The sequence below is a fragment of the Silurus aristotelis genome (assembly GCF_946808225.1).
Source record: "Silurus aristotelis genome assembly, chromosome: 7".
In the NCBI taxonomy this organism is placed as follows: Eukaryota; Metazoa; Chordata; class Actinopteri; order Siluriformes; family Siluridae; genus Silurus; species Silurus aristotelis.
The window spans coordinates 7,788,422-7,799,042 of NC_139580.1; the positions used below are offsets into that span (position 1 = coordinate 7,788,422).

The following is a 10,621-nucleotide window of genomic DNA, read 5'->3' on the forward strand; positions in this document are numbered from 1 at the left end:
AACATTTGGAGAGAGAGAGAGAATGAGAGAATAACATTTGGAGAGAGAGAATGAGAGAATAACATTTGGAGAGAGAGAAAGAGAGAGAGAGAGAATGAGAGAAAAACATTTGGAGAGAGAGAGAGAGAGAGAGAGAGAGAGAGAGAGAGAGAGAGAGAGAGAGAGAGAATGAGAGAATAACATTTGGAGAGAGAGAAAGAGAGGGAAAGAGAGAGAGAGAATGAGAGAAAAACATTTGGAGAGAGAGAGAGAGAGAGAGACAGAGAGAGAGAGAGAGAGAGAGAGAGAGAGAGAGAGAATGAGAGAAAAACATTTGGAGAGAGAGAATGAGAGAATAACATTTGGAGAGAGAGAGAATTCCTTTTTCTGTGTCTGATATTAGCAGCGTGTCCGATCTAGCGCTATCTGCTGGACATTTGATGAATTGTTTGTAATGAATTTTTTTCCCACCTCTTTTACAGTTGAGTTATAGCATCTAATGGAGCAACATCTCAATATGTAAACACCTGCTCAGAGCTCACCTGAGAACTCCATCTACATCACCTAATGTTTATATCATCTTCTTAATACTTTTACTGACTGATGCTCACAATAAGGATACACCTTTTTATGCTTTATTTTTTTATTTTCCTTTATTTTCCTCAGTCACTTCTACCACCAACTTTATTGTTTGTTTCTTCCCTCCTTCTTTTCTTCCTTCCTTCCACACTTCTTGCTTTACATTGTTTTTGTTTGTTTCTTTTCTTGTTTGTTTCTTACGTGTCTACCCTGCATCAGTGAATGTACATAATCTGTGTGTAGTTCATCTGATACACAGTGTTGTTAAAGTGTTCCTGATATAAAACCATTGTGTTTTTGATGTTGAGTGATGAGGTGATTTTGTTGAACTAAACTGGTATCTATTATTGGTATATGCAGTGTTACAGCGTGTGTAACAGTGTGTTATAGTGTGTTACGAAGTGTTACAGAGTTTGTTATAGAGTTTGTTTGAGTGCTTTTACCAACACTGTGTATCAGATGAACTACACACAGCTTTTGTTCACTCACTAATAAGAAATTTCTTTCTGACATGTTACTGATCTGGACTCCACTGTGTTTAATATTTTATAAATGTGTTCACACAATGATGTAATAAAAGTTTCTGCTCACTTATAAAACTTTGATCATTGAGACATTTTGTGACTGATATCTGTGCTTTTATCAGCTGGTTAATACTTTCAGATCTCTGAATGAATGTTTCGTTCTGTCAAATTTCTCTCCACTCAAAAATCTTAAAAATTGTGAAATACATTTGTAAACATTTTACTATATTTGGTTGTTTGTAATTGGTCAAATAAACATTAACAAATAATGATGTATCCTATTTCACAAGAAGAGTACAGTGTTTAGATGGATGAAGTCCTTCACTGTTCACTACACTCACGATCATGTTTATGTTCAAGTGTAAGGAAGCATCAATATTAACCTCAAAATGACCCCCCGGTTTTCCCTGCATTTTTGGGTACATTATGGTTTTTCCTGATTTGAAATGAAGGCAAATTGTGTGTTTTTGTCCAAATTCTACAGAAAAAAACCTAAACAAAGACGTATAAAATGTTTATGAAAAAGCTAAACAACTGTTTTAATCTGCTTTGATCGACTTTTCCTCATGACGTCCAGCTTGTGCAGTGTGTTACAGAGGTGGAATTATTCAGGTACGACACCATCTATCTATCTGTCTGTCTGTCTGTCTGTCTGTCTGTCTGTCTGTCTGTCTATCTGTCTATCTATCTATCTATCTATCTATCTATCTATCTATCTATCTATCTATCTATCTATCTATCGTCTGTCTGTCTGTCTGTCTGTCTGTCTATCTGTCTGTCTGTCTGTCTGTCTGTCTGTCTGTCTGTTTATGGTACTTTCTAGAACACACCATCTGGTCACTGATCTGAAATCAGTTCAAAGCTGAGGTGCTAAAAAAGGCAACGGTTGCTGCGAGAAGGCGTGGCTTATGATTCTCCAAGGTGGCTCACCAATTAGAAGGCATCATGAAAGACCGCCTCTTTACATCAACCAATGAGATCTGTTCTCACGCTGGGGTCTGTGGACTATAAAAGGACGAAGCAGGCACTCGGTCGCCGCCTGACGCCAAGGGTCAGGGGTGTGCAGGGCAATAAATTAAAATACTTGCTTTATACATATAACTAAATAAGCTTCATAAATCTTTGTGTTTGTATTTCTTACCTTTTCCTTTTTTTTCTTCAAAAACATTATTTTTAGTTTTATGTATTAAAACTTGCTCGCGCTTTTAACAAACCATTCACGGTAAGTTCGCCATTTTGTATTCCGTTCTCCTGATAAAGTTATTTTCTTTGTTTTATTTTTCTTAAATAGTTCAACATGATTAACAAGAAGCTTTCTGAGGATTGTTAGTAGTATATTTTTCTTATTTCTGTAAATCCCTATTCATATGAACATATGTTGGATTCGAGGTCATATGTTACAGATAACGATAGAAATGCCTTATGTAGGAAATGTAAAACAATATTAATAACATATTACTGTTGAAATTGCTTTTTGTTGTTGTTACTATCCTGTAAATCCGAGTATATTATGCCATAAAGGTCACTTGTGCATAGTATTGCGTCGGGGACATGTCCAGACAGAACACCCGATGCTTTCTATCTTTTCCTACCCGTATTCTGGCAAGTCCCGCCCCTCTTTATAGCACTTCCCATTTAGATCCGGGGGGGGGGCTTTCCTTTGTGATTGGCCAGCTGTCGAGTATGTTTGCATACACATGGCCTTTCAACCAATCCAATCACAGGATTCCATAATACGGATAGGGAAAGATTTGATGACCGCAACCAATATGGATGACTGGTCTCCATGTTGTAAGTTTGAATGCGAGTCTCGTGTCTAAATTACCTTTTTTTTAAACAATGAGCAAAAGCATTTCATTAATGAACTATATTTAAATAAAAACGCATGTGAGAAATGCACTTCCGGGGTCGAAACATTTGTTTGTTTCCACGTGCCTTTTAATCAACCACCTGAGATCGCGGGGGCGTGGCGTATGCTTCATTAACATATATGCATATTCACATGATAGGAATATCAAGACCAGGCTTAAGCTGTTATTTAAAAATAATCAACCTTAACTCATGTAAACAATTTAATTGTACCAACAAATTTAATTTCTTTATAATAAAAATTGATCAAATTATTCATGAGGGGGAAACATTTAGAATCTGTTTTTATCCCGTTGACGTTAATAAAGAGGTTTGCACATTTATTGGATGTTTTTGTACGTTGTATAATTTAGGCATGTCTAAATAAATTAGCGCTTTGAATTAAACAGCGCTGATTTCTTTTAACTCATTTATTTACGACATCATTTCTTTACTCGGATAAAAAAAAAAAAAAACTTCTTGAACAATTTTCTAATCACTAAACATGCGCCAAGTCTCAAATCGAGCACCAAAAATCTATGACTCGCACGTCCGGCAATTAAAAGCGTCTGTGTGGAAACATGCCAAGTTCAGTTTGGTGTCCTGATTGTTTACGTAATTTAAAACGCCATAATTACTTAAACTTTTACAAGAATATTTTGTCTAATGTTGTGTGGTTGCTTAAAACGTCAATATTTCTCAATGTCCATGTTGATTAGAGTATTAATAAATTGGAAAGTAATAATTTAAGGTACATTTAGAACAGATAAAAATGTGACACTAAGCTTTTTATTTATTAGAATGACCTGTTCTTGTTTGTAGATGATCGACACACTGACCGGTGCAGAAGCTCTGCCGTTTGCAGTCCAGCTGAAGACTCTTCTGGAGCAGGAGGTCCGCTGTCAACCTAAACTGTGCGGGCTCCGCGTCCTGGAGTCGGTCCACGACAACGGCATGAGGATGACCGCTAAGATGAGGGACTTTGAGGTGAAAGATCTGCTCTCTCTGACTCGCTTCTTCGGGTTCAGTGCCGAGACGTTCTCCCTCACTGTGAGCATCCTGGATCGCTTTCTGTCTATGATGAAGGTAAGTGTCATCAGCTGGAAACGAAAGTCGTTTGATGCGCGGAGACGCGTCGGGCGTCTGATGTTTGACTAGCAAGTAGATGATGCTTCAAAGCTAAACAAAAAAAACTTGTGAATCCTTTGGTGTTTGCACAATGATGATTTTGTTGAAATAGTTCATACAATGAAAGGACAAATCCCTCATTCTCAGATCCAGCCCAAACATCTGTCCTGTGTCGGCCTTTGCTGCTTCTACATCGCTGTGAAGACCTCCGAAGAGGAGAAGAACGTTCCTCTGGCTAGCGATCTGATCCGAATCAGTCAGAACCGCTTCACCGTTTCGGACATGATGAGGATGGAGAAGATCGTTCTGGAAAAACTTTACTGGAAGGTTAAAGCTCCTACAGCACTGCATTTCCTCCGCCTGTTTCACAGCCACATCCAGGAAAAAGTGGACGCTGATGAGTGAGTAACAGCATGCGTGCTTCCTGTATTTGTGTACTGAGAGGAGAAAATTGACCTTTATTTTATTTTCAGTAGGAAGATTCTGAACATTGAGAGACTCGAGGCTCGGCTGAAGGCCTGCCATTGCTCCTTTACCTTCACAAAGCTACGGGTGAGTTCTCGTGTTTTTAGATACGAAGCAGCCTTTTATTACAGGGTTTAGAAATGTAAAACATTCTCCCCTCTTTCCTCTCCTGTGAATTCTCTTGATTTTCCGTTTTCTCCTCATCAGCCTTCGTTGGTTGCGCTGGCTCTGCTGGCCCTTGAGGTTGAGGAAGAGCACGAATCGGAGTCAGTTGAAGCTCTGAGATACGGGGTGAAGGACATCCAGCACCAACTAGCTGTAAGTCTCGTCGTTTATCGTTCTTCAGGCTGCTTGTATAAGAAATGCAAAGCACTTTCACACACTTTGGATATTGGGGATGTTGTGTGTAGAGCGCCGTCATTCTGTTGTGATGAATACTCTGGTATTGCTTGGGGCTTTAAAAGTGGCCCTGGCCAAACATGCATAGTGTGTGTCTCTTACATAGACAAGTGCATGCTCAGTGATTCTCCAGAGAAGGACAGTTTAAAGTGTTTGAACCATCAGAAATTAACAGTTTTGGTGTAAAACCAGAATCATCAATTCACTGAAATGAAGGTATCAATCCACAGCTAGAGGTCGACTGATTCATCAGTTTTGCCTGAAAAGGTGTCATTATGAGAGCGGCCTCTAGAGGCACTGATTAACATTTTGTTTGTTTTTACATGCGAGTGATATTTATGTAATTTTCATGTAGAACAAATTATTATTTTTTTTCCTCTTTCACTCAGTTGACGTCTTAGCCACAGCCTTAGCTACTGCTCTGGCAAATATTGGCTAATGTCTTGTTGTTTTTTTTAAATAAATATTCCTCACTTGTGTACATGTTTAGAATGAAGTACAAAAAATAAAAACTTTTGTTTACGCATCCTCCAGATTAGAGACGGGGACTTGGTGTGTGTGCGTGAGCTCGTCTCAAAGTGCCTGACTGAATATTCTGCCACCAAGTGTTGGAAGCCCAACAGCCAGAGACTGCGCTGGATCATCTCTGGGCGAACGGCCCGGCAGCTGAAGCACAGCTACTACAAGATCGCTCATCTTCCCACGATCCCTGAATCTGCTTCTTAAAGCCTGCAGTGATTCTTTTCTTTTTTTTTTTGGTTTTCATTTCTTGCTCTTTTCTGAAATGCTGTGATTGTTATATTGGCTTCTATACAGAACTTCGAGTGGAGCTCTGTATGGAAACCAATTCTTGTGGCTTTTTTATTTTATTTTGTATGAGCACGCAAGTATTTGTCTTTGGAAGATCTTAGTCGAGTGTTTAAAAGCCGTCAGCCAGAGAGGTTCGTACCTCCCTGGTTTGACCGGCGCGGGCGTGACTACGCAGCACGCTCACTCGAATCGGCGCCTGAGTCGCGCCGGTTGTTCTAAGCAGTCGAAAGTATTGAACCGCCTAGGTCCTCAGTCCACCGTGTGGAAGAGGAGGGAGAAGGGTTTTGTGATTTAGATGAACATCAGAGGAACCAAGAAATCGGCCCAAAGCCCTTAACTCCCACCCTAGGTTGTTGCTGTCCTCTAGCACACTCCTGCCCAAGGTGATTATATATGAAGTTCCTTTTCTTTTATTAACAGCCAGTCTGTTTTTGTTTAAGAGCAGATCTCGGACTTTAACACAACTGACCTGTAACACACGACTTTGTAGGTCAGGGTTTAAAATGAAACCATAAACACACAGGGTCTTATTGTATAAATTGTTACATTAGGACAATTAGTTGTTTCAGTTCTGCATGTCAGTGCTGAGAAATTGTTTCCACTAAAGAAGAAAAAAAAATGTACTATGATTTGACCAAATTGATTTGTTCCCTCAAAGTGGACCTTTCAATAAAAACACTTATTGAAATGTTACCTGCATAATTTCTCCTTTTATTCAATCATTTATTGTTCCACTGTTTATCACTAATAAATATAAAGTTGCCTGATTATTCCTAAGTGCAGTGTCTTAAGGGATTGGGGTAAGACCTGGCAACCCTTTTCACAGGCGTCTATAAAACCAACCCAAAGGCATTCTGTGAGAATTTAAGTTATGGCTTTAACAAAAGTTAATGTAATGATTTGTGAGGCGTCAGAGTTTAAACCAGCAGTCAGGATGTACTGTGTTTGACTGCAGCGATGTGAAAGTGTCCCATTAAACAAAAACAAGCCCCTGCGGTCAGTAGAAAGTCTTTCTTCTCTGCTGGATGAGTAGTTACTTCTGTAAACTGCTGAAATCCGGTCCGCCGCCGTGGAAGTTTCCCGAGATTTCGGCACCGCTGAAGTCAAACCCAGGGTTCTGCAAGAAACCAAAGAAATCCGGTGTCACTCGAGGCTCCTGAATCCGATTCCCACAATTCTCCTGAGGCGTGTTAATAAATCAAACTACCACTTCAGCAGTTTTATTACAAATGTGTTAATTTCCATCTGGGATGAATGATCAAAGTGCACTGTACATCACTATAATAATGATAGCTGTTGAATCAAAAGCTACCAAGAGAGTTGTTGCATTTTTATTGTCTCGTGAGCTGACAAACGTCACAATTAGATTTTTGGGTTTAGTTACAAGACCATGACAACCAACCTACCTACCCACTTACCACCTATCTGCCCACTCACTGACCTACCCACCCACCTACCTAAATCCTAACTGCCCATCCACCTCCCCATTTACTGATCTACCTACCTACCCACTTACCTCCTATCTGCCCATTTACTGACCGACCTACCTATTCACCTACCCACTTACCTCCTATCTGCCCACTCACTGACCTACCCACCTACCTAAATCCTAACTGCCCATCCACCTGCCCACTTACTGATCTACCTACCTACCCACTGCCCACTCACTGAGCGACCTACCTAGCCACCTACCCACTTACCTCCTATCTGCCCACTCACAGACCGACCTGCCCACTCACTGACCGACCTACCTACCTCCTATCTGCCCACTCACTGACCTACCTACCTAGCCATCTGCCCACTCACCGACCGACCTACCTACCTACCTACCTACCTCCTATCTGCCCACTCACTGACCGACCTACCTACCTACCTACCTCCTATCTGCCCACTCACTGACCGACCTACCTACCTACCTACCTCCTATCTGCCCACTCACTGACCGACCTACCTACCTACTTCCTATCTGCCCACTCACTGACCCACCTACCTATCCACCTACCCACTTACCTCCTATCTGCCCACTCACTGACTGACCTACCTACCTAGCCACCTACCCACTTACCTCCTATCTGCCCACTCACTGACCTACCTACCTCCTATCTGCCCACTCACTGACCCACCTACCCAATTACCTAAATCCTAACTGCCCATCCACCTACCCACCAACTACTAACATACCTACCCAGCCACCCAACTACGTACCTACCTGTCTATCCATCCATCAATCTCTCAAACCTAACTACCTACTCTTTACCTACCTCCTTCCTTTCCAACAAAAAAAAATCAATCTATAGATACATTTAACATTAAAACACCAAAGTAGTTCCTGTTCCTATTTGCCTGTGAAAATCTATCCAAGGTGTATTTTTCAGAGATTTCTGACTTTCATGTGTCATCTCTTCATAGCATCTAGATATAGAGGATTTATTTAAAAAAGGGTGAGGTAAATTAAGGATCTGGGTGACTCCACCTCTCTCTGAAATCTCTCCAAAGTGAGTTTCCTCTGCATCTGGTCCTGCAGCCACGGGTCAGCGGCGTACTGCTCCTCCAACAGCGAAGTCCAGCAGTTCCCCGCCTCGCGGTTTGTCTTCATCAGGATGATCCTGATCAGCTTTTTGTCCTCTGTGAGATATTAAAGGAGGACTTGGGTAAGAACCAGACTGGATCAACATGTGCGCTTTCAGACCTCAGTAGTTTCTTTAGTGGAAGAAAAAAAAAAAAAAAAAAAAAAACTCACCCAGTGTCCATGTTGCTTCATCACCCACCGTCGATGAGAACAACTTTCCCTGTGGTGGAAAAAAATTACAAGTCACATGACAAATGTATGGAACTGAAATCATATCGAGCAAATCTTCAAGGTTCTTTTGTGTGTTCCTCAGCAATCCATAAACAATTCCAAGGTCTCAGGTTCCTCTGTGTGAAAAAGATGTTCATGGTTTTGAAAATCAAAAATTTCTTGTTGGTCGGTAATGGTTTTGGATGGTTTTCTTGAACACCTACAGGCTGGTTCTATCTTGTCACAGGTATAGGGGTTTTGGTTACTTACAAGATGGACCTGGTGAGAAGATCCTAGCTGGTGAGGTTGGTTCTGGCATTATGGTTTTAGAGGGGGTTACGACACTTGATTGTTGATTCTATTTGGTCTTATTTGATGTGGGGGGGGTTTTCTCCACAATTTGGTTCCAGCTGGTCTTATTGATTGTGTTAGAAGAGCTTGGACACCTACAGGTGGGTTCTAATAGATCAGGATGGTTCTAGCTGGACTCATTTGAGGTTTAAGAGGGTTCTGAACACACACAGGTTGGTTTAAGCTGGTCTTATTTGGTGGTTCAAGATTTTGGAAACTTACATGTGGGTTCTAATAGATCAAGTCAGTTCCAGCTGCTTGCATTTCATGGTTTTAGAAAGTTCTGGAAACTTACATGTTCTTTTTAGCAGATCAGGTTGGTTCTACCTGGTCTTATTAATGGTTTTAGAGGAGCTTGGACACCTGGAGGTTGGTTCTAGCAGATCAGGTTGATTCTACCTGGTATTATTGATGGTTTTAGGGAGAATGGACACCTAGAGGTAGGTTCTAGCAGATCAGGTTGGTTCTACCTGGTCTTATTTTAGGTTTTCAGAAGGTTCTGGACACTCACAGGTTCCTTCTAGCAGATCAGGTTGGTTCTACCTGGTCATTGATGGGTTTAGTGGAGAATGGACACCTACAGGTTGGTTCGAGTAGATCAGGTTGGTTCTAGTTGGTTTTATTTGAAGGTTTTATAGAAGTTTGGACACACAGGTTGGTTGTAACTCGTCTTATTGATGGTTTTAAAAGAGCTTGGACACTTAAGATGGTTTTTAGCTGGTCAGGTAAGATGGCAAACTGGCCAACACCCTAGGACCAGTCTAGGAGCAGTATTTTCAGCACTGTTGTGAAGTTGTCTCTCTTGTAAAGTTCCTGTAGATACACCACGTGCTGTTGTGAATAAAAACAGTGAACCTCACCTTGAAGATCTCCTGTCCTTTCACGTTGAGCTCTACGTGTTTGCTGCCGAGGCTGCACCTGATGTCTTTGCTGGATGTTCCAGTAGGAACATTAACCTCTATAAACACCTCCTCCATGGTCTGGTACCAGGAACCCCATGGAGTTTTACACGGAACCACCCCGCTCCTCTCCTCAAAGTGCACCGACATGGTACTGTCTCAATATCCACCTGGAAACACCTCGAACCTTCACTGCTCTCTGTATATCCACATCAATCTGTTCCTGTTCCGGTGTCCTGTTCCATCAGCAGGGTTTCTACAAAACATGTAGATCACAGAGAAACCAGAACGCGCAGGAACGTTCTCCTACATTCCTGCATGTTCTGTCTCTTCTTCTACACAGGAAGGGTTTCAGCAGCCCACAGACGCTACAGCGCCACTTGGTGTCAGTCTGTGGAATGGACACTTATCTAATATATATAATATATAAGATAAGATATACCTTTATTCGTCCCACTGTGGGGACATTTCTCTGTTACAGCAGCAAAAAATAAATAAATGCAAATATATAAAAGAATAGAGACATACTATAGTATATAATAATTACAGTGTGTATTATGGTGACTGGTTTACTGGGAGCAGCTTTGATTGTAAAGTCTGATAGCAGCAGGGAGAAAAGACCTTCTGTAACGCTCCTTCAGACACTTAGGATGTAACAGTCTGTTACTGAAAGAGCTGATCAGCGATGAAACGGTTACAGGGGGTGAAAGTCGTTCTCCAGAAATTATGATAGTTTTGCTACCATCCTCCTTTCTCCCACCTCCTGTACAGTGTCCAGAGGAATCCCCAGGACTGAGCTGGACTTCCTGATCAGCTTGTCCAGTCTCTTCCTGTCTGCAGTAGAGATGCTGCTGCACCAG

The 10,621-nt window shown here is 41.3% G+C and overlaps 2 protein-coding genes across 3 annotated transcripts; one reads left to right on the top strand and one right to left on the bottom strand.

Moving 5' to 3' along the window:
* The first annotated feature begins 2,080 nt into the window (after positions 1-2,080).
* ccng1 (cyclin G1) lies at positions 2,081-6,425 on the top strand. Of its 2 annotated transcripts, none has more exons than XM_083547175.1 (6): positions 2,081-2,304; positions 3,753-4,016; positions 4,206-4,459; positions 4,535-4,610; positions 4,731-4,841; positions 5,457-6,425. In XM_083547175.1, exons 2-6 carry the CDS (start codon positions 3,753-3,755, stop codon positions 5,646-5,648), a joined length of 897 nt encoding a protein of 298 aa, XP_083403301.1. In that variant the 5' UTR covers positions 2,081-2,304; the 3' UTR covers positions 5,649-6,425. The 2 variants fall into 2 exon arrangements, with proteins under 2 accessions (XP_083403301.1, XP_083403300.1); XM_083547174.1 differs by having other exon boundaries at positions 2,082-2,304; positions 4,532-4,610.
* On the bottom strand, positions 5,661-10,124 carry nudcd2 (NudC domain containing 2). The gene is made up of 4 exons (XM_083547236.1): positions 9,723-10,124; positions 8,473-8,521; positions 8,206-8,357; positions 5,661-6,849 (listed from the first exon to the last, which is right to left on the bottom strand). Exons 1-4 carry the CDS (start codon positions 9,909-9,911, stop codon positions 6,766-6,768), a joined length of 474 nt encoding a protein of 157 aa, XP_083403362.1. The 5' UTR covers positions 9,912-10,124; the 3' UTR covers positions 5,661-6,765.
* Positions 10,125-10,621: the final 497 nt, after the last annotated feature.

Bases quoted from the DNA above. Each gene is read 5' to 3' on its own strand.
- ccng1 (XM_083547174.1), top strand. From the start codon at position 3,753: ATGATCGACACACTGACCGGTGCAGAAGCTCTGCCGTTTGCAGTCCAG. The intron at 4,460-4,531 runs GTGAGTAACAGC...TTTTATTTTCAG, and splicing joins GAAAAAGTGGACGCTGATGA to TAGGAAGATTCTGAACATTG. The intron at 4,611-4,730 runs GTGAGTTCTCGT...TCTCCTCATCAG, and splicing joins TTACCTTCACAAAGCTACGG to CCTTCGTTGGTTGCGCTGGC.
- nudcd2 (XM_083547236.1), bottom strand. From the start codon at position 9,911: ATGTCGGTGCACTTTGAGGAGAGGAGCGGGGTGGTTCCGTGTAAAACT. The intron at 8,522-9,722 runs GTGAGGTTCACT...TTTCCACCACAG, and splicing joins AAGGACAGGAGATCTTCAAG to GGAAAGTTGTTCTCATCGAC. The intron at 6,850-8,205 runs GTGGAGTCACCC...GGTTTCTTGCAG, and splicing joins TGGAGAGATTTCAGAGAGAG to AACCCTGGGTTTGACTTCAG.